This window comes from Haliotis rufescens, unplaced genomic scaffold (genome assembly GCF_023055435.1).
Source record: "Haliotis rufescens isolate VD_foot unplaced genomic scaffold, xgHalRufe1.0.p SCAF_19, whole genome shotgun sequence".
In the NCBI taxonomy this organism is placed as follows: domain Eukaryota; kingdom Metazoa; phylum Mollusca; class Gastropoda; order Lepetellida; family Haliotidae; genus Haliotis; species Haliotis rufescens.
The window spans coordinates 20,895,165-20,917,995 of record NW_025963879.1 but is presented as its reverse complement, the minus strand read 5'-3'; the positions used below and the strand labels follow the sequence as shown (position 1 = coordinate 20,917,995).

General features: G+C 37.8%; 1 protein-coding gene across 1 annotated transcript in view; it reads left to right on the top strand.

The window, feature by feature from the left end:
* The window catches only part of LOC124112844 (synaptic vesicle membrane protein VAT-1 homolog-like), a 34,605-nt gene extending 14,493 nt beyond the window's left edge, over positions 1-20,112 (top strand). Inside the window, exons 3-10 of the mRNA XM_046473002.2 lie at positions 422-637; positions 2,147-2,289; positions 2,973-3,076; positions 6,031-6,086; positions 7,356-7,550; positions 9,265-9,348; positions 11,093-11,187; positions 14,349-20,112. Of these exons, the coding sequence (XP_046328958.1) occupies positions 422-637; positions 2,147-2,289; positions 2,973-3,076; positions 6,031-6,086; positions 7,356-7,550; positions 9,265-9,348; positions 11,093-11,187; position 14,349 (894 nt within the window). The 3' untranslated portion in view covers positions 14,350-20,112. The remainder of the gene's footprint in view (positions 1-421; positions 638-2,146; positions 2,290-2,972; positions 3,077-6,030; positions 6,087-7,355; positions 7,551-9,264; positions 9,349-11,092; positions 11,188-14,348) is intronic.
* The last annotated feature ends 2,719 nt before the right edge of the window (positions 20,113-22,831 follow it).

Genomic DNA, 22,831 nt, shown 5'->3' with positions numbered 1-22,831 from the left:
TTATGAGATTTAACCCGACTGGAAAGTGAAACCTCACAATAGGTTTTAATGCCTATAGAAAGAAGTCTCTTACTTAATAGCGATCCCAATGAATAGGTTTATAAAGTCAGTTAACTCCCTTGCCTTGGGAAGTTGACAGACTGCAGTTGTTGATAATTACCTTGTGAAATTATTATACTTGCAGTCAACTTTTGCCATTGTTTCTCAGAAACTATTGAACCAAGTATGGTGTAATCCTATCTAAACATTGCTCCTTGAAATATTAACCATATGATGCCATGTTGGGCCCCAAAGAAATTTGGTTCACAGGGTTAAAATAGGTCCCCAGAAACCTTACTGCTGATAGTAAGAGAGCACTGAATGGATTGGTTGGTCAGAGACAGTGATGCATTTATACCAGATGTCTTTATTTCTTTGACAGGTCGGGGACCGTGTGATTGGCTTTACCAACTACAACGCATGGGCAGAGCTTGTGAATATCAATGCCAATCATGTGTTCAAAATGCCTGATAACATGAGCTTCCAGGATGGTGCTGCGCTTCCAATGAACTACGTGACAGCATATATCCTTCTGTTTGACATGGCCAACCTGAGGAAGGGCCAGTCCCTGCTGGTGCATTCTGTAGGGGGAGGTGTGGTAAGTTGTTCTTCTGGGGCCTTGTCACATTTTTGGCAGACCTGACTGCAATTCTATTTGTCAGTCTGTCATCTGTACTAAACATCTACCTGAAACTTCACATACCGGTACTTGTTTCCATCAATGAGAACACCACAATGTTTCAAGACGTTTTAATCCAAATTTGAATATGGCCACCATAGCAATCAGTTTGAAAAACCTCTTTTGAAATTAAATATGATATATAAGCAGTTGTTAAACACATTTGTTCCATTTTTGCAATATTTTAAAGTTTGACCTTGTTTGACCTTTGTGTTTGACATTGATTCTTTAAGTTTTTCTCATCCATCAATGGTCAGACAAATAAAGAAAACGAAACCATATTGTTATTAATTTTTTGATGGTTGCTTTGAACTAAGGAGAATAAATGCTAAGGATAGTAAATGTAAAGAATGTCAAGTGTCACCTTGTTCATGCTTGATTCTATGCCATGCCATTTTCATGTGTCTCAAGTTGGCACAGATTAAAACTACTGACGGGTCATGGCGATGCACAGGCAATCCCTATAGAACTATATCATGTTTCACAAAGATGTTTAGGTGTGCCCATGGGAAAGAATACTTTTCATCCATCTTCAAAGTTTTGTGGATGTCATTTCACCATGACGTAGATAATAAATGGTTGTAATTTAGAAAGTTTGCCTTGTTCCTTTTCATCGAGATTGGTAACATCCCTTTTAATATCTGAGTCACTTGGAGTATTTTATGAATCATACTGTGCAATAGATATTAGATTATATTTCTTAGTCCAGATTACCTTTGTGAAAGAACATTTATCACTGGTTTGGTATTATATACATCATCACAAGCCATTTTGGAAAAAGACAGAAGAGAGAGAAGTTTGCCCTTCAGACACAAAGATCATAATTTGACTGTGCCTTGTGAATTTAAGCTTACCATTGGAGCTCTAATACAGAAATTTCGAACCCTGCCAAGTCATTCATTGATCAGACAGTGTAAATACATGTACATGAGTGTGGGTTTGTTTTTTGTGTTGAAGATGTGAATGAATAGCCACAAATCATGAAATGTATTTACTGGACTGGCCTTATTTATCATCGTGACCTATTGGTTTCATAGTCAAGTGGTCCAATGGGTCAAGTTTAAACAAGTCTAGAATGAACACTCATTATACTGGTTATCAATATTGCGCGCATAAAATTGTTAGAATAGTGAACAAATCTTTGAAAGTCTTTGTTTTGGTGAGTATTATATTTTAGATTAAGAAAATTCCAGTTATTCAAATTGCTGACATTCTTTCTTTTCATTATTTTTTTAGACAACTAGTTGAAAGATGATTTCTACAATCCATGTTGAGTGAATTCTAAAGCAATGGCATGGTTGAAATTTGAGACTAGGTTACAATCTTTTAAAATTCATAACTTTAGTGAGTGAAATCTGCTAATGTATGGTGAAAGAAGATAAGAGTCGCACTTTTGTACCTATGTATATGTGTGTGTGTGTGTTACAGGGTAATGCAATCACCCAGCTGTGCAAGACGGTGGAGGATGTGACAGTGTTTGGTACAGCGTCCTCAAACAAACACGAAGCCATTAAGGCTAACGTCTCCCACATCTTTGACCACAACGTCGACTATGCTCAAGAAGTCAGAAAGTATGTCATGGTGGTCTTCAAAATTATTGATCAGTTAGTGAGAGAGCCACTAATAGCAGTATATTTAACTTAAATCACAACGTGTAGCTTATGTAAGAGGAAAGTTAAAGTGACACAAGCCGTCATAGGTTTCAACTACCGTATTTGACAAGAGGGCGCTCTCAAAATTAGTAATAGGGGGCTCTTATTAGAATATTATTTTGGTGCAAAAAAGATTGAAATATCTTACATTTTGTGGTTTATTCTGACAGCCTGAAATGTTTATATACGACAGATATATTTTTCCAGAATTGAATTGCCCATAATTAAGGGTGCATATAACACAGGAGTGCATTTTATACACGAATAAATAAGTCTTGTGTACATTGATATTACGTTGTATACAGTACATTACCCCATGTACATGGGAACCAAGGATCATTATTGGAGATAAACTGGGATGCCAAACCAAGGTTCAGCGGTTTCTGTCACAACCAAGGGACACAACTCTGCCTACTACTTGTGGCTTCCTTGACCAGTGGGCTGCCTGTGCCACCATTATTCATAAGATTTATCAACTGTAATCTGGTTATTAGTTACTGAATTTTGGAAGGAAAATTCTTTTTTAATGATGTAATTTGTGGATGAACTACAAAAAAATTGTATTGTAATAAAGTGGTTACATTGAGTGTGTGTGCCTGCAGGGTGGCGGCCGAGGGGGTGGACATCGTCCTGGACTGTATGTGCGGAGATGACACCAACAAGGGCATCATGCTCCTTAAACCAATGGGAAAGTACCTGTTGTATGGTGAGTTCAATATATACTGTATGTACACTACTCAAGTAGTGGTGGGGATACCGAACTATTTCATACTGTTACAGAAATTAGAGGGTACTAAGTTAATGAAATGTCTGCTTTTGTTTGTATTAAGCTGAATTGTAAACCTATAGAAAGTGTGTTCTGTGTTGTGCTAATTTAGGTCACATGACCAAATGTCAAAGGGTGAAAATATGATTTGAATTCCCTGAAGCATGCAACCGAATCTCTGTGTAGGAAATAGAGATTACTACACTAGTGTCTGTCAGATACCATTGATCTTACGAGTTGTTTCAAAACGTATCTAACGAGCGAAAGCGAGTTAGATACGCTTTGTAACAACGAGTTGTAAGATCAATGGTATCTGACAGGCACGAGTGCAGTAATCTGTTTCTTTCACACCCCAAAATAGCACCTTTTTAACTTCGAACCGATGAATTTGTCATGATTGCAGTAGCGCATTATACATGACACCACTGTCATAAGTGACGTCATCCTATGTGCTGCTTACTACTCATAAATAATGTGACCCGACACAAAAAGGTTTCAGTCATATCTGGATTATCAAGGCGATGATGAAAATGCAAACTAGACAATAACAAAGAACACGCTGGGTGCCAAGTTGAAAGTTTACACCTCAAAGAAATTACCAAATATGTACAACAATGTTTACTTCCGTATGACATCACTTCCGGTGACCGACTTTTACAAAATGGCGTGTTCACTGACAACAGTACACGGGATTTCCAGAGGAGGATTTTCGTTGATTGAGGGATCGTATACACATAAATGGGTCACGTAAGTAATCAGAAGCATTCTGACAATCTGCGTACTGTTATTTGTTTACCATGTTTTCCAATGTAAGAAAGAGAATTAGTCAGAAAAGCAGATAACTACCATCATCGTTGTGCGTGATTTAGCGTCAGTCATGGCGCCACACAGGACAGAAACTTTTGTAAACAGCTTCTGTTGAATTTACCACATCATTGTAATGTATATATGTGTATTTCCATAATTAGTGCAACGATACTCTTCCCATGAATATTCTCAAACGCGTGATCGAGCCAATGTATGCAACAATTAGACGAAAGTACCTCTAAAAAGGCTACACAGTGTAAAATCTGAATTTTGCTTTGTTTACATTTCAGCAAGTACAGTTTTCCAAGCACAGTTTTCGTTTCCATACCTAACTTATTTCGCATGATTTCATCTAGATATTTTGCATTGGTGACAAAGACCATTTATCCATTGTTTCGAAAATGTATGAGAAATTCAGGGATGCATGTATGGCATTAAACATTGAAATATACCTGATCGAATAGGCGTCTCATAACCGGCATTTTGTAAACACAATCCAATATGGCGGAACGTACACTTCGGCGTTCGTGTATGCGTATTTTCCAAAACATTCTAAACGATTCTAGGCTTATCAGCGACGTTTCAGAATTATCAGTAGTGATTTGATACCCGTGATCGCTAATATGCTAATTTCTACTTTAATTATTCGAGTAAATATCCGATATTTAGATTTCTAAACACACAGTAAATATTTATATAACGCCGTGAATTGTGATTTGGCGAGATTTACAATGTACCTAATTTTCAGAAGTCACTTTCAGCAATTTTGAATTGCCTAAAATGACAGTAAATGATAAACAGAAAGGAATTAAAAAATGTGAAGTGTATTAATCTGCGTGATGTATTTTTAATTTTATTCGATTTCGAAGTGAGGGTTGAAGAGGAGGGACATATGTGTCGCTGTGGCATCCAGGGGGTTTACACTCTGAAAAAACGATTATGTTGACTTAACAACAGATAATTTAACTGATAATAATAACAAACAAACTCACAGACCATTTCGAGTTTGTTTATTTTTATTATTAATTATACGGTGAACATTCGACTGAAGCACCAGCTACTTATGAATGACTTACACTCAGGAAAGTAGTCCGTCATCATTACCAAAATCACAATCACCATAGCAACAACAGAACGTTCGATGTTGACGCCTCACAACCGAGTAAGTACGGGGTGTTAAAGAGTGCGTATGTTTTTTTCTAAATAAAACAATAGGTTTACAATATCGATAAATACTATGTGTGTGTATAATTTCCGGGATTTTATCGAGGTATTTGCATCTTGGAAATTCATCTCAAGACCTGAAAGCGTTAGCTTGAGGGGCTCGAATGAATTTCCAAGATGCAAATACTCGATAAAATCCCGGAAATAGACACACACATAGTATTTATCTTCTAAATGAAGTTCTGTCTGTTCCACGACAGAAGCAAGTTCTATTCTTAGTAATGTATTATAGGGGGGTGATGGTCATAGGCTTTTGATGCACTAATGTACTGAATATATTGAGAGTCCCCTAATGCTTGAAATATTTTTGGATGACCCTCACCATGTACATTCAATCTCATTAAAATCAGATCTTAGTTCTCGCTACCGCTAAGCAAAGATCTGAGGACACCCCCCATTATGGGTCATATCAGAATCAATCAGAGCGTCGCTTACTAGATCATGAAAGTGACAGTCGGAATGTGATTTTCTGATCATGCAACCGTGAAAGTGTTAACTCAGGGTATTCCGAATGAGAGTGACAGGCTTTGTGACTGAATCCATAGCCATTCCAGAATATTGGTTTGTTCCATTTTCAAATTTTGAATCGGGAATTTGTCAAAATATGTTTCAAAGCATAGTCGCCAGTTTGAAACTAGTGCCTTAAAGCATGAGACTGCTGTCTCCTGATTGGCTAATGTCGACTTCTTGTCAGTCAAAGTTTGCAAAAGGTCGGTCTGACATGACCTGTAAATGGATGTATCTACTATTGCTGGGGACTACCCTGGGATTCGCATTTACCTAATGTTGCTGGTAACTACCCTGGGATTCGCATGTGTACGCTGTTGCTGTTTTCTTCAATCTGAAATATATTTTTGTTTCAGGTTCCTCCAACATAGTAACTGGTGAAACAAAAAGCTTCTTCAGCTTTGCAAAATCTGTAAGTAGGATATTTCTGTGCATCTAATTTCAGGTGATGTGAGTAAAACATCTTATGACAGTTACCCCATATGTCAATGCTCGTCCCATAACTCATTGAGTCTACCCAGAGGTAGACACCATTGGTCCAATCTATCTAGTCTGTATGTAACATAACAAGATCTTTTTTCAGAAAACAACTTGTCCCTCTGGATTGTCACTATAGTCCTGGGCCAACAGAGCAGTGGCCGTACCTATCCCTGTCTAACTTACTAGTGTTCTAATGCTATACTTTGTTACGGTACCAGTTAAATCATATCTTTTTCTTTGATTTGATATCTATCTCTGTCAGGATCTGACAAACCCTCCATTTTGGCAGTATTATATGTATTGATGCAGTAACCAATAGATACATTTGTCATGCTGAGGCACTGTCTACAATCATCAAATGAACTTCTAGAGGTCTAACCAATGTATTCTTAGTAAACTAGCAACCTGACCAAGCCAATATTTCACTTCTGAACCTGAAACTTTCATTATATGTTCTTCACAATGTTGTTCATAGATGATCATCCTTCATTGGTCAAGGATCCTCTAGATTTGCTTTAAGGTAGAAGGATCGTCCTTCATTGGTCAAAGATTCTGTAGATTTGCTTGAAGGTAGAAGGATTGTCCTTCATTGCTCAAAGATTCTCTAGATTTGCTGTAAAGTAGAAGGATTGTCCTTCATTGCTCAAAGATTCTCTAGATTTGCTGTAAAGTAGAAGGATTGTCCTTCATTGCTCAAAGATTCTCTAGATTTGCTTAAAGGTAGAAGGATCATTCTTCATTGGTCAAGGATCTTTTAGATATGCTTTAAGGTAGAAGGATCAACCTTCATTGGTCAAGACTTCTCAAGGTTTGCTTTAAGGTAGAAATTAAGGATGGGCCTTCATTGGTTAAAGTTCCTCAAGATTGGGTTAAAGGTAGAGATGGAAGATCGTCCTTCATTGGTCAAGGATCCTCAAGATATGCTTTAAGGTAGAAATGGAGGATGATCCTTTATTGGTCAGTGATCCTGTTGATTTACTTAAAGGTAGAAGGATCGACCTTCATTTGTCCCTCATGTTGGCTTTACGGTAGAAGGATCGTCCATCATTGGTCAAGGATCCTCTAGATTTGCTTGATGGTGGAAATAGATCATTGACCAATGAGACCTTTGAGGACCTTCGTAAGTGAAAACCCATCACACCTCTACATATTTTGAGTGTTCAGTTGACTTGTCCTCCATCTGGATGTGTCTTTGTGTCAGTGGTGGCAAGTGGACAAGGTCAACCCCATCAAGCTGTTTGATGAGAACAAGGTCATAGGCGGCTTCCAGTTGAGGCGGCTCCTGTTCAACCAAGGCCAACACGGCTATGTCCGTGAGGTGATTGAGAAGCTCTTCAAGATGTACAGTGCTGGCAAGATCAACCCCACCATCGACTCGGTGTGGGCCTTTGAGGATGTGAGTATCGACAGATGAGTGAGCGATCAGGGAAATGAGTGGGTGAGTGAGTTAGTGAGTGGTTTATGAGGAGACTGGATGGGCATGTGAGTGATTTTTTTGTCATTTTTACAATATGTCGGCAATATCATGGTAAGGGCCACAAGGAATGGACTAGGCCACCCCACTGTTCTCATCTTCCTGAGGCAAGGGAATCGAGTTAACTGACTATAAAAGTACAGTTTCCACCCTTGCCCAACTAGACTGGAGCTCCAGAGACGTTTATCACCAACTGGGTGTCAACAGATATTTTACAAATCTTTTCATATATTTTATCAAGAGGCTCAAGTGATTTGATGCACTTTGCAAGATAAGACCTGTTTTATTACAATATAAACCTTGATTATCAGTTAGATTGTCTTGACTCGGCTGCTCCATATTTTTTTAAGCAAATGCAAATTATATGAGAGGTGGAATCTGATTGACCAATTGGAGGAGGGACATGGCAGGGACATAACTCGTAATAGCCACTGGTGGCACTACAATCGAGCCTGGAAATTCCAGACTAGTTCGACAATGGAGGAAACTGGAGTTATTGCATCTTGTCTCCAGAAGATAAACTTTTCTATGTGAATATGGTGACTTAAATAATCAATTTGCTCGGGACATAGAATTATGACATTCTGGAATATTTTTACCAGAACTGTCTTATCATATCATTACCAATTTTAGAAGAACCTTTAAACCAGTTTGGATAGCAATCATGCTGCATTCTGCATCTTGGAATATGATCTAGTCTGGAATCCGAGATATGTGATTGTGTTCCTTTCTAATCTGTAGACATTATTTACATTTGGAAACATCTCCTCTTCACAGCCGTTTGGAATACTTTTGTGACGAGAAATATTGTCTGATAACAACACATCATGCTCCTCCCAAGCCCACCTTGAAGCCAATATTATCCTTCACCTCGTATGCCTGATCAGTTATATTAATACAAGGGACTATTGCTAATATGCTGGCCATTTAATGACAATAAATTGCGAGGGCCATTTACAGAGTCTCTGGCATTGATCTCCTTGTCTTGTCACTGTGGACCACTTCCGTGGTCTAGTCGTAGAGCGTCCGCCCGGGGAGCGGAAGGTCCGGGTTCCATCCCCGACCGCGTCATACCAAAAGACGTTAAAAGATGGTACTTGTTGTTACCCTGTCTGGCGCTCGGCATTAAGGGGCTAAAACAACGACTGGTAGGCTCGGAGTCAGTATACTGTGTCTGAGTGGGGTATTCATGTTAAACTGCGGCATGGTATCTCAGAGAGCTAGCACTATAAATTGGCATCAGTCCGGACTAATACAAGCAGCCACACACACACACACACACACACACACACACGTGCATGCACGTCGCTATATAAGTGCAATAATCTTGGACGCGACGTTAAACCCCATTTCACCTCACCTTGTCACAGTGCATCATGAAGTGTATGGTGACAAAGCTAATCTTCACGTTGGATCTAGAACATTGGGAAACCATGAATAACAGAATGTTTATGTTATTATCATCAACAATGGTATGTGCATATTGTCAACAATGCTGTTGGGCTGATGAAATCATTATTACACATGTAGAATGTTTTCCAAACTTGCTTGATTGCTATCTTCTACCTGACCGTAATAATCTTTGTTGTTGACTTTGAGAAGCCTTTGACTAACTATTGCACTGTGACTGCTGCAGGTGTCTGATGCGATGCAGAAGATGCAGGACAGGAAGAACGTAGGCAAGGTTCTCCTGGACCCCACAGCTGAGCCAAAACCTAAAGTAAGAATTCTAGCTGTTCATAGTCCCGTGCAAGCTGCAGTGTTTGTTTGTCCAACTCTGCCATATTCCAGCTATGTAACAGCAGCCAGTAAACAATCCAGTGATGCATTCCCTAAGCAGCATCCCATGCCATAGGGGTATGATGGCACCAATGAACCAAATCACTGATCCTAACCACTTGATCCGCTTTTACACCTTTCAAGACAAGTATAGATTGCAGGGGACCATACTCCCCACTGGGGGAAAGCAAAAGTGTGTTTCAGTTGGATTTAACACTGAATAACATTATTCCTGATATATTACGGCATATCATCTTATTGGAGAAGAAAAGCCAAGAGTTCTAAACGTTTTCGTATATGCTGACACACATTCCATCCCATTAGCACCAGATCATGGCAGGACTAAGGGCTGCAATTCTGCACATGGAATAAAGGCTTAATAGGTCATCTGTTCCCACCTGCAGTAGCCTACAGTCATGTGGCATATCATTTATAACTCACCAGCCCATGCCCTGAACCAAGGTGTATATATACCCCCGGGTACATTCCAATGCAATCAAAATAGCATGGCCAAACATATATTCAATTATAAACCTTCTTTACAAGTCTTGTTCCAACCCATCATTTTTTTCATTGATGGATATGTGTTAATACATTGAAACTTACTGCCATTACTACTTTTGATTTGTGCAGTGGACATTAATTGTCATAATAACACTGGCTGAAAAAAATGTTTTTACCTTCTCCCTTGAACTGTTGAACTATTGATGGTTGTGTGAAGGTGTAACTGTCATCAATTCCTGTGTATTAGGAAGACACATATGTTCCTTTTTGTAGTGAAAAGAGTAAAACCTCACTGAAGGTTAAAGAGCAAGACATACTGACCTTGTTTTTCATTAACAAAACTGTCAGCTAACCCATGAATAGTTCTGAAAGGGTCAGAATATGTCCACGGCATCTCATGCTGACTGGTTGGTTGGTTGGTTTGTTGTTTAACGCTGCACTCAGCAATATTCCAGCTATATGACGGCGGTCTGTAAATAATCGAGTCTGGACCAGACAATCCAGTGATTAATATCATGAGCATCGATCCACACATTCGGGATCAATGACATGTATCAACCAAGTCAGCGAGCCTGACCACCCGATCCCGTTAGTCGCCTTTTACGCCAAGCATAGTCGCCTTTTACGGTAAGTATGGGTTGCTGAAGACCTATTCTACCCCTGATCTTCACGGGTACGACAAGCATGGGTTCCTGAAGACCTATTCTACCCCTGATCTTCACCGGTACGACAAGCATGGGTTGCTGAAGACCTATTCTACCCCTGATCTTCACGGGTACGACAAGCATGGGCTCGATTTCAGGAACTTGACTTAACTTGCTCCAGGTGCATGTTGAAATGTCAACCAAGTTGCTGCAAACAAAAACAGGTTGCACCCTGGTCTCATAAATTTACCAACGTTGAAACACAGGCCGACCTGATGCCAGTGTCACATATTATTAGTTTATGATGCATTACTGTAAAATCTAATAGGAACATGTGCACATAATCTTGAAGCACCCACAGTTTGATAACGTCAAGTGCAAGAAAGAGTGACAAATTACACATAACAAAGCGATTAATAGTGATGTAGTACAGAAAATTAACGTAAGAGGTATTGAGAGTGTTCAAAAGTTGAGGTGTGGACAAGGAAGGGTTAGTAAGACAGAAATATGATTTATGATCACCATCTCTGTGTTCAGGATGTGGAAGCCGAGAAAGCTGCTGTGTCTACCGATGCTGAGTCTGGCGATAAACAGGAGAAGAAAGAGGAGAAACCAGTTCAAGATGGAAAGTGGTGAGTTAGCCATGTCATCAGGTTGGACATGAATGGTCTGCTGGTAATATGCTGATAGGTAGAAATCAGGGAACATATATAGAAAAGAAAGTTTTGAGCTTTGATATGATTTACCCTTGCTACCCTAAATTTTGTAATGGTCTTTGTGATATAAATGATTTAGAAGTCATGTTTTCAGTATGTTTCGTACCTGAAACGGAATACCCTTTATTATATACTTCAGTGTGAAAAACTGAGTTTTCTGAAGTTGAGAAAAGTGATATTTTCATTGCAGTGAACATAACACTTTGACAGAATTATTGTCATTCAAGAGTTGCCTCCCCTTAAATTGTCTCCCTTTATCATGTCAAGCGCATACACAAACTGTTGACGTCCTGTTTACGCTAGTTCCACATTGACAAGGCAAAGTAATGACAGATGGTTATTTATGGAGTTAATATCACTTCTTGCCGTTTGATATTCTTTCGAAAATGTTTCGTTAACTGTAAATTTCTCATCTAACTCGTCAATCGAGATTGTTCGTTTCACAAAGCGCCATTTTTGTTACTTGACCAGAGTGAATTCTTTCGCTTCCAACAGAGGTCTCCTAGTTTTCAAGTATATTTGTCGTAATGTTGATTTTGTATATAATCCTATTGAAATGTATGTTAAAGAATTTTCGTGACCTTAATATTTTTTTATACTTTCATTTACATTTTTTAAGATTTTGCAAACACAAAACTACTTTTTCAAGTCGCAAATACAAGGGGTGGTGAACTGTCCCTGTGTGTTAAGTAGGGAGAATTTATGTTTCAAGGTTTTACATTTGTAATGAAATAATTTAATTTTCCGGTAGACAACTACACAAAAAGTATGAAATAAATAGGATTTTCCATGTGTCTCGTGAAATGTCATGTTTCTCTCATCTTGTGACGGGGGAAAGGAGATATTTTCACGAGTGGCTCCTTTACCCCATCACGAGATGAGAGAAACTTATTTCACTCAACACATGAAATAGCCTCTACGCTTTACTTAATTGCCTCATTTATGAAATCACTTGGAATGATATGGAATGTAGTGATAAGCTACTAGGGCCATTCAATATATAACCAGCCTAAGCTATTTATCAGATCTTAACGGTTACATGCTTGTCACGTGCTGTGCACCAATGTATGTCACGTCACGTGCATAAAGTTTCACTGAGGAAATTGTATTTGAAGTCACACACGTGATCTATAAAGATGGCAAGGGTAGATTCTGCCAAATTTTCGTCAAAGGTTGAATACAGGGCTGTTATTTGGTACCTCTACTTAAAAGGGAAACCGGGCAAGGAGATACATGATGAATTGTCAGATGTTTATGGTGACAGTGCACCTTCGTATGCACAGGTCAAATTCTGGGTTGCAGAATTTAAGAGGGGTCGGGTGAACCTGGAAGATGAGCCATGCCCTGGCAGGCCTGTAGAGGTGACCAATGACCAAACCAGTTTGATTGTAACAGGTGTTCATATTGACAGAGGAGAAAGTGTTGTCTTTGTTGGTTAATCTCATTAAATTGAACTTTCTAATAGGCCAATCAGTGTCGGTGTACAAATGATCTAAACATTCAAAGCATAATATCGAATTTCGCTATCTTGAAAGCAATCATAAAATGTCCAGTCCAAAATGCAAATAAATAAGGCAGCACCATTGTATTCTTGTGATAATTTATACACCTTGTTACTCTGAGAACCATAGGAGTTCCATAGAAGCAATACTTGTGCTCTGTGGTTTTCTTTTGTTAAAAGCAACTTTTTTTAAAAGAGATGGTAACGAAATGAAGCTGAATTGATTTAGTAAGCTGACATCTGATTGGCACTATGGATGTGTTGTCAGATCTTAATACAGGGAGAGATCGTATCAGAGTCAAAGATCTGACTTTCATGAGATTGAGTGTTGGTATGTTTGTGTATAGTATTAGAGTATCTAGTGTAGTGTTCTGTGGCCATAGAGTAGTCCTGTAGCTGATAGTTCAAGACTTTTTCAAGAGCTGCTTATTCTTACAAATACATTAAACCAGTGCTCCTTCCTAAAAGATGACTCAACCACAATCCTGAAACCAATATCTTCCTTGATGATTACATCACTGATGCTTTATAAGCACATTGTTCAGACAATCAGTTCATTCGCTGTAATTGTTGCCTGCGTCAAAAGTTTTGGGCCAGTTTCATGTGATTAGTGCAACGAAGAACGGACATGTTGTTTTTTACTGTTGGATTCATATACCTCATTAAATTTCAGTTACTAGACAACGACGGCTTTGAAAGACGTAATACAAATAATGCTTCAACTGACAATGACTCAAAGTCAAGTTTTGCTTTCACTCTACTAGAGTGTGGGTGATGTTCCCATATGCAAAGTGAAAAGATACGCTATGTCAAGTTTTGTATCAATGTGACAGATACAAAATATCAAATTGTGTATTGCTGATTGTGTCAAACGTCAGTACCAGTGGGGCATGAGTGGCCCAGTGGTCTGAGGTACCGCAATTTGTGGAGTTGTGTCCAGTGTCAGAAATAATTGCCTGCCCACCTGCTCATGGCTGTTTAATTTTCTGTCGGTCGAAAGTTTCCTCCATCTGCTTGGCTGTCTAGCAGATAAGTTTAAGACTACTTTCATATTCAGTTTTATTATAACTTCTTGTAGATTTTCAAGTGATTTGTTTGCCTTATTTCAACTGAATCAAGATGCGATTTGTCTCTTATGTTTTTACGATATTAAATATTTATAATGTCTGAATGCAGGCAGGTAACTTAGAAGATGGGCAGGCAACACTTATGGGTCACCGGCAGATTGTCTTGTTGGGTTTTAAAAGCATTTTGAACACTGGTTGTGTCCCTTGGGCAGTCCAGAAACTTATGATTGAGATCGCCCTGATTATGTTTCTTGTATGGTCTGTACCATACCTGTGTATGTGGGGCTCACCCAAGTGGTAAACATTACTTTCCTACCACCTAAATCTCACCAGCAGTGATAAAACTGAAATACTGTTCAAAGCTGTGTAAAACCCATCTCACAACTGTACAGCCGTGATACAGCTTTTGTCAGAGGCAGCAACATGTGTGGAACCTGTCTGTACTTTTGTAAGATCAAACTCACCTTTGTCTTTATGTAGGGGGCACTGCATGTTTGTTTATCTTGCAGATCAATGTCCTTCCCCTATTTCGATGTCAGCCACATCCCTTGGAGCCTCCCTCGTTCAAGCAGGCCGCATTTGTATAGCTACGTAGGAACGCCGTGTACAGCTAAGCAGCTCCACACTACGTCATCAACTCAAACACGTTTAACTGGTATCAAGGTCCTTTCACAATGCTGATGGATTAAATGACTGTGATATACGGTGCATACCACTTTTAGTCACTATTACCTATCCACTATCTGAGATGACCAAACCTGTAGCATATTGTATGTCACTCACTTCGTGCAACCTTTAGTATGTATTGTTTAATGGATTCGGTTTTGTTAACGATGTTGAGATTACACAATGTTTTATGCTAAAGTTTAAAAGATTTTAATCTTAAATTCTAATGAAATGATAAGTGCATTCTGTATATTGGTTAGAAACATGAACATTTCGATGTTAAAATTATGCATAGCAGGGGAAGAAATTAGTACTAGCCTCTTAGCAAGAGTAAGTTTCACTGAAAGCTAAACAGCGTTACAGGTGACCTGAGACAAAGTAAATTTTGAACTTTTAGGGATGTGTTTTGTCCATGCGGGTTGGTTTACTTTCAAGACTAATTTCTAGCCCTGTATGAAAGTTGCTAAGTACAAGATAATACATCACAAGGTGTAAATAACAGTGTATTTGCTCATTTAAAATGTCAACTTATTCAAAATCTAGGCATAACTTTAACCTGTTACATTTATCCTGTTATGGTCTTCACCCCCTTGACATTTCTGTTACACTTGCTGTCAGTAGCCAGACCATTAAAACCATATAATCCATGGACTTATGAATCATGAACGTAAATATACTGGTGTGTGCTAAATTATTACTTTTTTCATGGTAACAGACCCATTTGATGACTTGTAAAACAGTTCTTATTTCTGGCTTTGCCTTAAGCACCTTCAGAGCACATAACTCTTACCGGAAAAACTCCATTCTTGAGGCCAACCTCCCATGTTGATCATTGTAGAGGATTTTGTCTGAAAGATATTTTAAAAGATGCTTATACTGGCTGAATATTTATTTCAAGAAAATGGCCTGAACATTTCAGTGAGAGACCTGTATTATGTGTTTTATGAGCAAGATGACCCGTCCTTGGTCCATTTCTAGAATGTACAACACGTCCGACCTCACATACTAACCACCTATAGTGACCCTGCTTCTAGATGCAACAATGCCATCAGGTGCTACTGCTGTGTTTAAAGTACTGGCCTGTATTCACAAAATAATACTCCTGTTTCTATATTAAACTCATAATTAATAACATTTTATCTCATATAGAATGGAAGATCATCAGTTGTGGGTATTTTATGATGTATTTCTAACCTGGTTACCATGGCAACAATTCTGACCCATTTTAATCTATCGACATTGTCTTGAATGTTTTTGGAAGAATAAGCCATCAAATATAAGGACCAAATACAAGCCATTAATGCAATGTGTATGTTGAACTATTTTGTGAATATGAGGCCATCATTGTAGGTACGATTCAGAACGTAGTTTATCTTTCCCAGTTTTTGAATCATGTCGAACTAGTGTGTTAGAGATGAAGCGCAGTTTCCTGAAAGGTATCCAAGACTTTCACTAGAGTAGGTTGGGGTTTTTTAACCATGAAAAATCTTATTATGCAATTTGCAAAGTGAGCGCAATTGTATGTGGTGGAATACATTCCTCGTCTGTGTCTGCGATGCCAGTTCTTCTGTGTACATGACCTATTTGACCAACGGCCAGTCTGTTTAGGATCGGTAGTCGTCAAATATATGCTCTTATATGGTTTTAGTGTATAACACTGAAATTATCTAAGGAGGCAGATTGATAGTGGAATTACTGAGAGCATATCTCATGCTTCTATTAGTATTTTGCCCCCATAAGTGATTCAGACACTTGTGTATAATGTTACTGAGGGCATTCATGTTATCAAAATCTAAAACTGCAGGAAGAAGAAATTAATTTTTGATTTAGTTAAATATTTTGGAATGATTTGTAAGCATTTAAGTATTATCTTAAATGAAATAATGAATATTTGTAGCTTCGACAGGCATTTACGGCATCTTTAGCACAATATGTCTGTCTGTGGTAAGTACAGCAAACCTTAAACAATACTTGGTAGTGCAACACTGAATGTATTACATTAACCACCATATTCAATGTTATAAGACCCTTACATATCAAAGATAATAATCACTGCTTGATGTGTCTTAATGGGAGGAATCCTCAAATATTTTAAGTGCGTCATTTTGTAATTTTCCTTCAGAAGATATTTAACCTTCATTAGTAAGAACCACATCTTTTAATAATTGAACAGTCAGAATTTTCAGTTAAGAAGTCACCCACCAAACATAGATGTGAACGCTTATACACTCAACCACTGGCTGTTTTGTTTAACTTATGTCAAATATGTTATTGTTTCATGCTGCTATCTGATGTTTGTACCAAAAGGATGGTTCTCTCTGGTTTCTTGATTTTAAATCTTGAAGACATGTATTTTTTTGTATCATTTTTATGTTTGTATTATTTCATAAGCTTTATATATTCTGGCTTACCTAGAGTTGAGCTTTTGCTGCTTTTCAACTTATGTAAATGAGTGTATTATTGTGACTGTTCCTTGTACTATATGTATCTTGTTCTGTGTATGACAGCTGTGTCCATGTGCGTCAGTGGGTCATCTCACCATTGTTGAAACTTGTCAGTTTGCTCACAAAGTGGTTGTGCTCTATGGTAACAAATGAAGTCAAACATTGTCAAAACTTGAACAGGATTTAGAGGGCATTGATGTTGAAATCAGAAGCTGTGATCCAAATGTTGCCTATTTTCTGTGTAAAGTCTCACTGATGAGATGATGTTCCAAGATGTAGCACTTCTGTATCCGTCAGTAATCAAAATACCGTGTTTACCAACGTCAATTTGTTGTGCATGTGTTTTATTTGCAAGTGTTGATAGTTTGACGCACTGACAGAATTGATATGAGGTGTTAACGGAGATACCGTATTCGACCAAAAAGTTAACAAGGCATTTAAATGAATTAAAAGGACAAAATTCCAATAAGAATATGCCCAGTCTAACATTACATCCGTTATCAAGGATTTCCAAGTTTGATCCATCTCGGTATAGATGTACAGCATAACCCTTACTATATTTGTAATCGGATGGTTATCAGGTTGAATATTGTAATAGTAAAAACTCAGGTACAGCGCATAATGTTTTCAAAATTTTACTCGTTTCAATGTTCTTTTGGGACCAATGATAATTTATTTTTAGAACAGACAGAAATATTTTGTTCCATTTATTATGTGAAGGTGCTAAAGATTTAATACATTTCACATGCACTTGTTTCTATATGTTTACAATGACATAAAATGGCAAATAATAAATGTACTGCCAAAAGATTTCAAAATGTTTTGTGATAATAATCAAATGAAGTTCTAGAAAATTTATTTTGCTTTAATATTTTTCTATATATTTTTTATTCTTTAATTATCAAACATTCATTGGAAAAGGTGGATTAATTAATTGTTTAAGTAAACATCTGCAGACGAGCAAATAATTGATATTATGACATAAAATCAAATGATGAATTGAATGAATATGGATGTACACACAATGTGATCATTAGTTCCCTTGAATGTGATCTAGAGATATACATATATATATCACTTTCTCAATAGTTCTAGAGTTCAGATATAGTATTTTTGTCCATAATAATTGTTGTTGAATTGTGATCAATAGCTCCACTTATGAGGATTAAAGAAATATATGGGATGTTCACTCGAGTTGTGTTGATATGACGACCTGTTCTGTGGTTGTGTGGAAAGGGTTGGTTCTATGGTGTTTGTTTGAATGTTGACATTATTTCTTGTAGTTTAAGCTCACTCTTAGCGTTTATTCAACCTCTCATTATGTCTTACAGTTTTTTCTCTATTACACATTCTGCATGAAAATAGATTCATATAGGCATAGGTAGTATTTCATTCATTTCTGTAATTATATGACCGTCTGCTAGATATTAACAAATAAAAAAATTATCTATCCAATCTAAGAAACCAAGGATGAAAATATAGTTTATTCCATTCTCTGTCATTAGTTTTCAAATGTCAATCAGTAAATCTGCAGTATCTAGTATTCCAAACTATGTGCCCTCTGCAGGCAAATCTGCATATTGCAAAAATAGATAATTATGTTCAATATTGGTATTTTTTGTTAAGGTTCTTATTTTATTAAATTAGGACAATTTTTGACATTGCATTCAACATGTTGAATGCAAATGTAAAAATTAGCCTGTAAAGGATGATGGATCTCCTTTACTGATCCCGTTACCAGTTACCTCTACAAAATCATAAGTTGAAACTATTACAACATGAATAGGGAACTGTCATATTCCAGTTTGGGAATTTGTACTCTCATTGGTTGCAGACTTAGATAAATGCCGTACTGCAGATTGGTGCTGCATAGCCTGTTAATACCAATAATAAACAAGTCACTCACTGAACATATAGTTTGTGAAAAGTTTGTTTTCTACATAGACAAAAAACCTCTAGATCATGCAGGATGTGTTTACTTATCGCTGATGACCCATCAGAATCCCTGAATGTTCCCCAGTTTCCGAATCACTGAACACTCGCTGGTATACTGAACATTTAAGCATGAAGAATATATATTTTGTTGCAGATCATAATCGAAAACATCAGTGGCATCAATCAAAAACATACAATGACCTACTGTTAGTCCAGATAAGGAAGAGATGCCTACTGGTGTCCTTTGACACATACCTACACTGCACTAGACTCTTCCCAAAGGTAAAGGATAGCTGGATGTTACTGGATTAATCCAGATACTGATATGGGACGGATAAACAACCCGTGTAACTGTCTCCTGTGTCGTAATGATCCTGTTCAAACACATCCTTTCCTGTCCATGCTTGTAAGGTTTTGGCAGCTATGTGGTTATGCCGCTGTTCTTTGAAGCTTTTTCTCCTGTCTAGAACTAAGGCAGACCCTTGAAGTCAGTAGTGGACTCTGGTTTTCCCTAATCCAGGATAATTCTGAAACCCCAGATCTCCCGAGGGAGGGAATAACTGACTCGGAAGTATAACTGAATAGCTGGCAAATGTGAATTAATTCTGTAATTTCCTTGCCTTGACAAAGAATTTACACCAATAATTCTCAAGGGAGAAAATCAAGTCCGGAGTAGCAGTAGTGTATAATTTTGAGACAATATTGTAGGCAATGACAGGTGGCTGTTTCATACATTCAAAGTCAAACAAAAGTTATTCAAATTATGAAACCGAAATTTCAGTCATTTATTTTTAAATATATTGTTGAAAAGTTCATCTGGCTTTGACTTTAAATTACAGAGATATTTTTTGACAGGTTGATTTTGCTATATACAGTATTCTGTGAGCTGATCAATTTTAATCTGAACTGTAAGATTTAAATTGAACTAAAATATGTAACTTACCAATAAATGTTTCTTTATATGTTTCCTGGACAGGAGTATAAGCCTTCCTCTGTGATAGTCCTAGACTAAGGTCATATTTTTATGTTCTTTATTGCATAAATTGTGATATATATAGTTAATCTATTGTTTAGTCCAGGATTGAAATGCCCTCTTACACCTGTTGAACTATGGATATTCCTGTTTAATGTCAAATGGTACATGTCCCATGTGCAATATTGTTGATGTTGAAAATGCAAAACTGAATATATATTTAGTAGTAGCTATACATTAAAAGGATTTATGCCACATCTGAGTTTGTAATTTTTATCCCCCTGGTTTGAAAAAGAGAGAGCGTGAGGGAAACAGTTTGGCTCTGTTTTTAGGTAAGGACCCTGTTCCACAAAGCAATCTTAGCGCCAAGTTGATCTATACCCCCAATCTTTATTGTTGACTTATGCCAGTTTATAGCACCAAGTTTGTGTGTGGAAGGGGCTGAGAGTCTTAAGGCGATCGAACACAGCAACTCTTTGGAACACTGCCCCTGTTTGCGTTATTTGTTGTTTATGGCCGCACTCAGCAATATTCCAGCTATATGATGGCGGTCTGTAAATAATCGAGTCTGGACCAGACAATCCATTGATTGACATCATGAGCATCGATCCACGCAGTTGGGATACGATGACATACATCAACAAGGTCAGCGAGCCTGACCACCTGATCCCGTTAGTCGTCTCTTACGACAAAACATAGTCATCTCTTATGGCAAGTTTGGGTTGCTGAAGACCTATTCTAACCCAAATCTTCACGGGTCTTGCGTCAAGTAGTCACTATCTCTTGCCTGTTTGAAAGCAGTTCTGAAAACTCATCTTTTCAGACTACATGACTCCAAGGCTTATTGTTGTGCTTATGTTTTGTTTGTTGTTTAACGCCGAACTCAGCAATATTCCAGCTACATGATGGCGATCTGTAAATAATTGAGTCTGGACCAGACAATCCAGTGACTGATGTGAGCATCGATCTACACAATTGGGATACAATGACATGCATCAACCAAGTCGGTAGGCCTGACCACACAATCCTGTTCGCCTCTTACGTCAAGCATCGGTTGCTGAAGACCAGTTCTTATCTTTAGGGGTAGTGGAGTGCCATGAACATGCATTCATCTGTGGATGTAATGGAATACAAATGTCCAAACTTATCTTTATCATTATCAGTAAGCTCAAATTTGAGCTCTGTCTCTGCTGCTATTATCATCCCTATCAATATCATCAACTGAGGGGCAGTCGGGTAGCCTAGTGGTTAACACGTTCACTCGTCACGCCTAAGACCCGGGTTCGATTCCCGACATGGGTACAATGTTTAAAGCCCATTTCTGGTGTCCCCCGCTGTGCTATTGCTGGAATATTACTAGAAGCGGCGTAAAACCATACTCACTCATCATCTAAACTCAATAAGCACCTGCTCATGTGCTCTCACAATAAAAACAACAAATTCATTTACCCAAGCAACTTAAATACTGAACTTTATTTTTCAAAGTTCACATGGCTCGTATGAAACTGAATACAATCTAAACAAAGATACACTGTTTGAACAATTGGCAGTAATGCATGTGAAGTATTTGACATGGCAATGAGGTCAGTGGTTGCATTGTGTGGCAAACCCTATGTTATCACCCAGGAGGGCACTTTGCTAGAATTAGTGCCATATACAACTCCAGCTGGAGATAAATAACACTATATGTCCATACACCTACAAATGCATGAGGTATTAGGGATGGGACGATACATCAATGTATCGGTGGATCGCAATTGTTTACTTCTTGACACAAGCATCGATCACAGTTGCACACTAAGTAAAAAAATATTGATTCATATCTTAAATGTTTGCTTTAATAAACGTTACCCCAAACTCTAATTAGTAGTGAAAACATAAATATTTTCATCCATTACTTGACAATGCTAACTGTAAATCATCAGTGTGCCAGATATTTGGCCATCCTGTATTGGAAAAAGATGGCTTACGCACCACAGATAAGTGCACATGGAAGTATCGTGATACGTATCGGATCGTGAGCAATGTATCGTGATGCATATTGGATCGCACAGTTGGTGTATCGTCCCAGTCCTATGAGGTATGCAGGATGAAATTATTTCATTCAATTTTATTAAAAAGATGACATGTTTTTTCCAACATTTTGAATAAACAAGTTGAATCAGAAGGTCCTAACAAGTGGTTAGCATCAATTATAAGCCACAGTTTCAATTCAGTGAGTCCAGATCCTTTTGAAATATGTCCCTTGATAACTGTTTTGTCTTCATAAGTGTGAGGAAATATCAAGGTAAGCCCATCAAGCATGGGGGAGATCACAAGCCATTGACAGAACACGGTTCAAAATTTAGAATCTTAAAGGGATCAAAAATGATTAGAAATGTAGCTTTCATTGAAACAAGCTTAATTTTCCTGAAAAGTGAACTTATTGCCAGGAATCGTGTAAACATTTGTAAATGTTAAAGAGTTTTGAAACATTATCATAGTTTTTTCACGCTTTATCAAGGTATTCATAAACTTAAGGCCTTTTCTGACTTGAAAGATGTTCCGTTGGGGTTTATACTAAATTAACCTCACCTACGGCTGAATTTTTTTTAATAATCTTGGTTCTCAGGCACGGCCCGCATCATCATGAAGTCTGCCGCACATTTAATTGCATGCAGTTACTTACTAGTTTGAACAAGCACACCCCCCCCCCCCCTTAAAAAACCCACCATTTTCAAAAGTCATTACCTGAGAACCAATTCTTTTACTTTTTAAAGCCTAAGAGTACCATACAGTTATAATGTTGCAGTGCTGTCACCTAGAACTGCAGTTAAACATTATTATCATTAACCATAATTCCTAGCCATAACATGACACTGTATGAAACCCTACCGTATTCGACGTAAGGCGCTCTCAAAATTAGAAATAGGGGGCTCTTATTAGAATATTATTTTGGTGAGAAAAAAACATAGTTGAAAGAAAAATTTCGTGG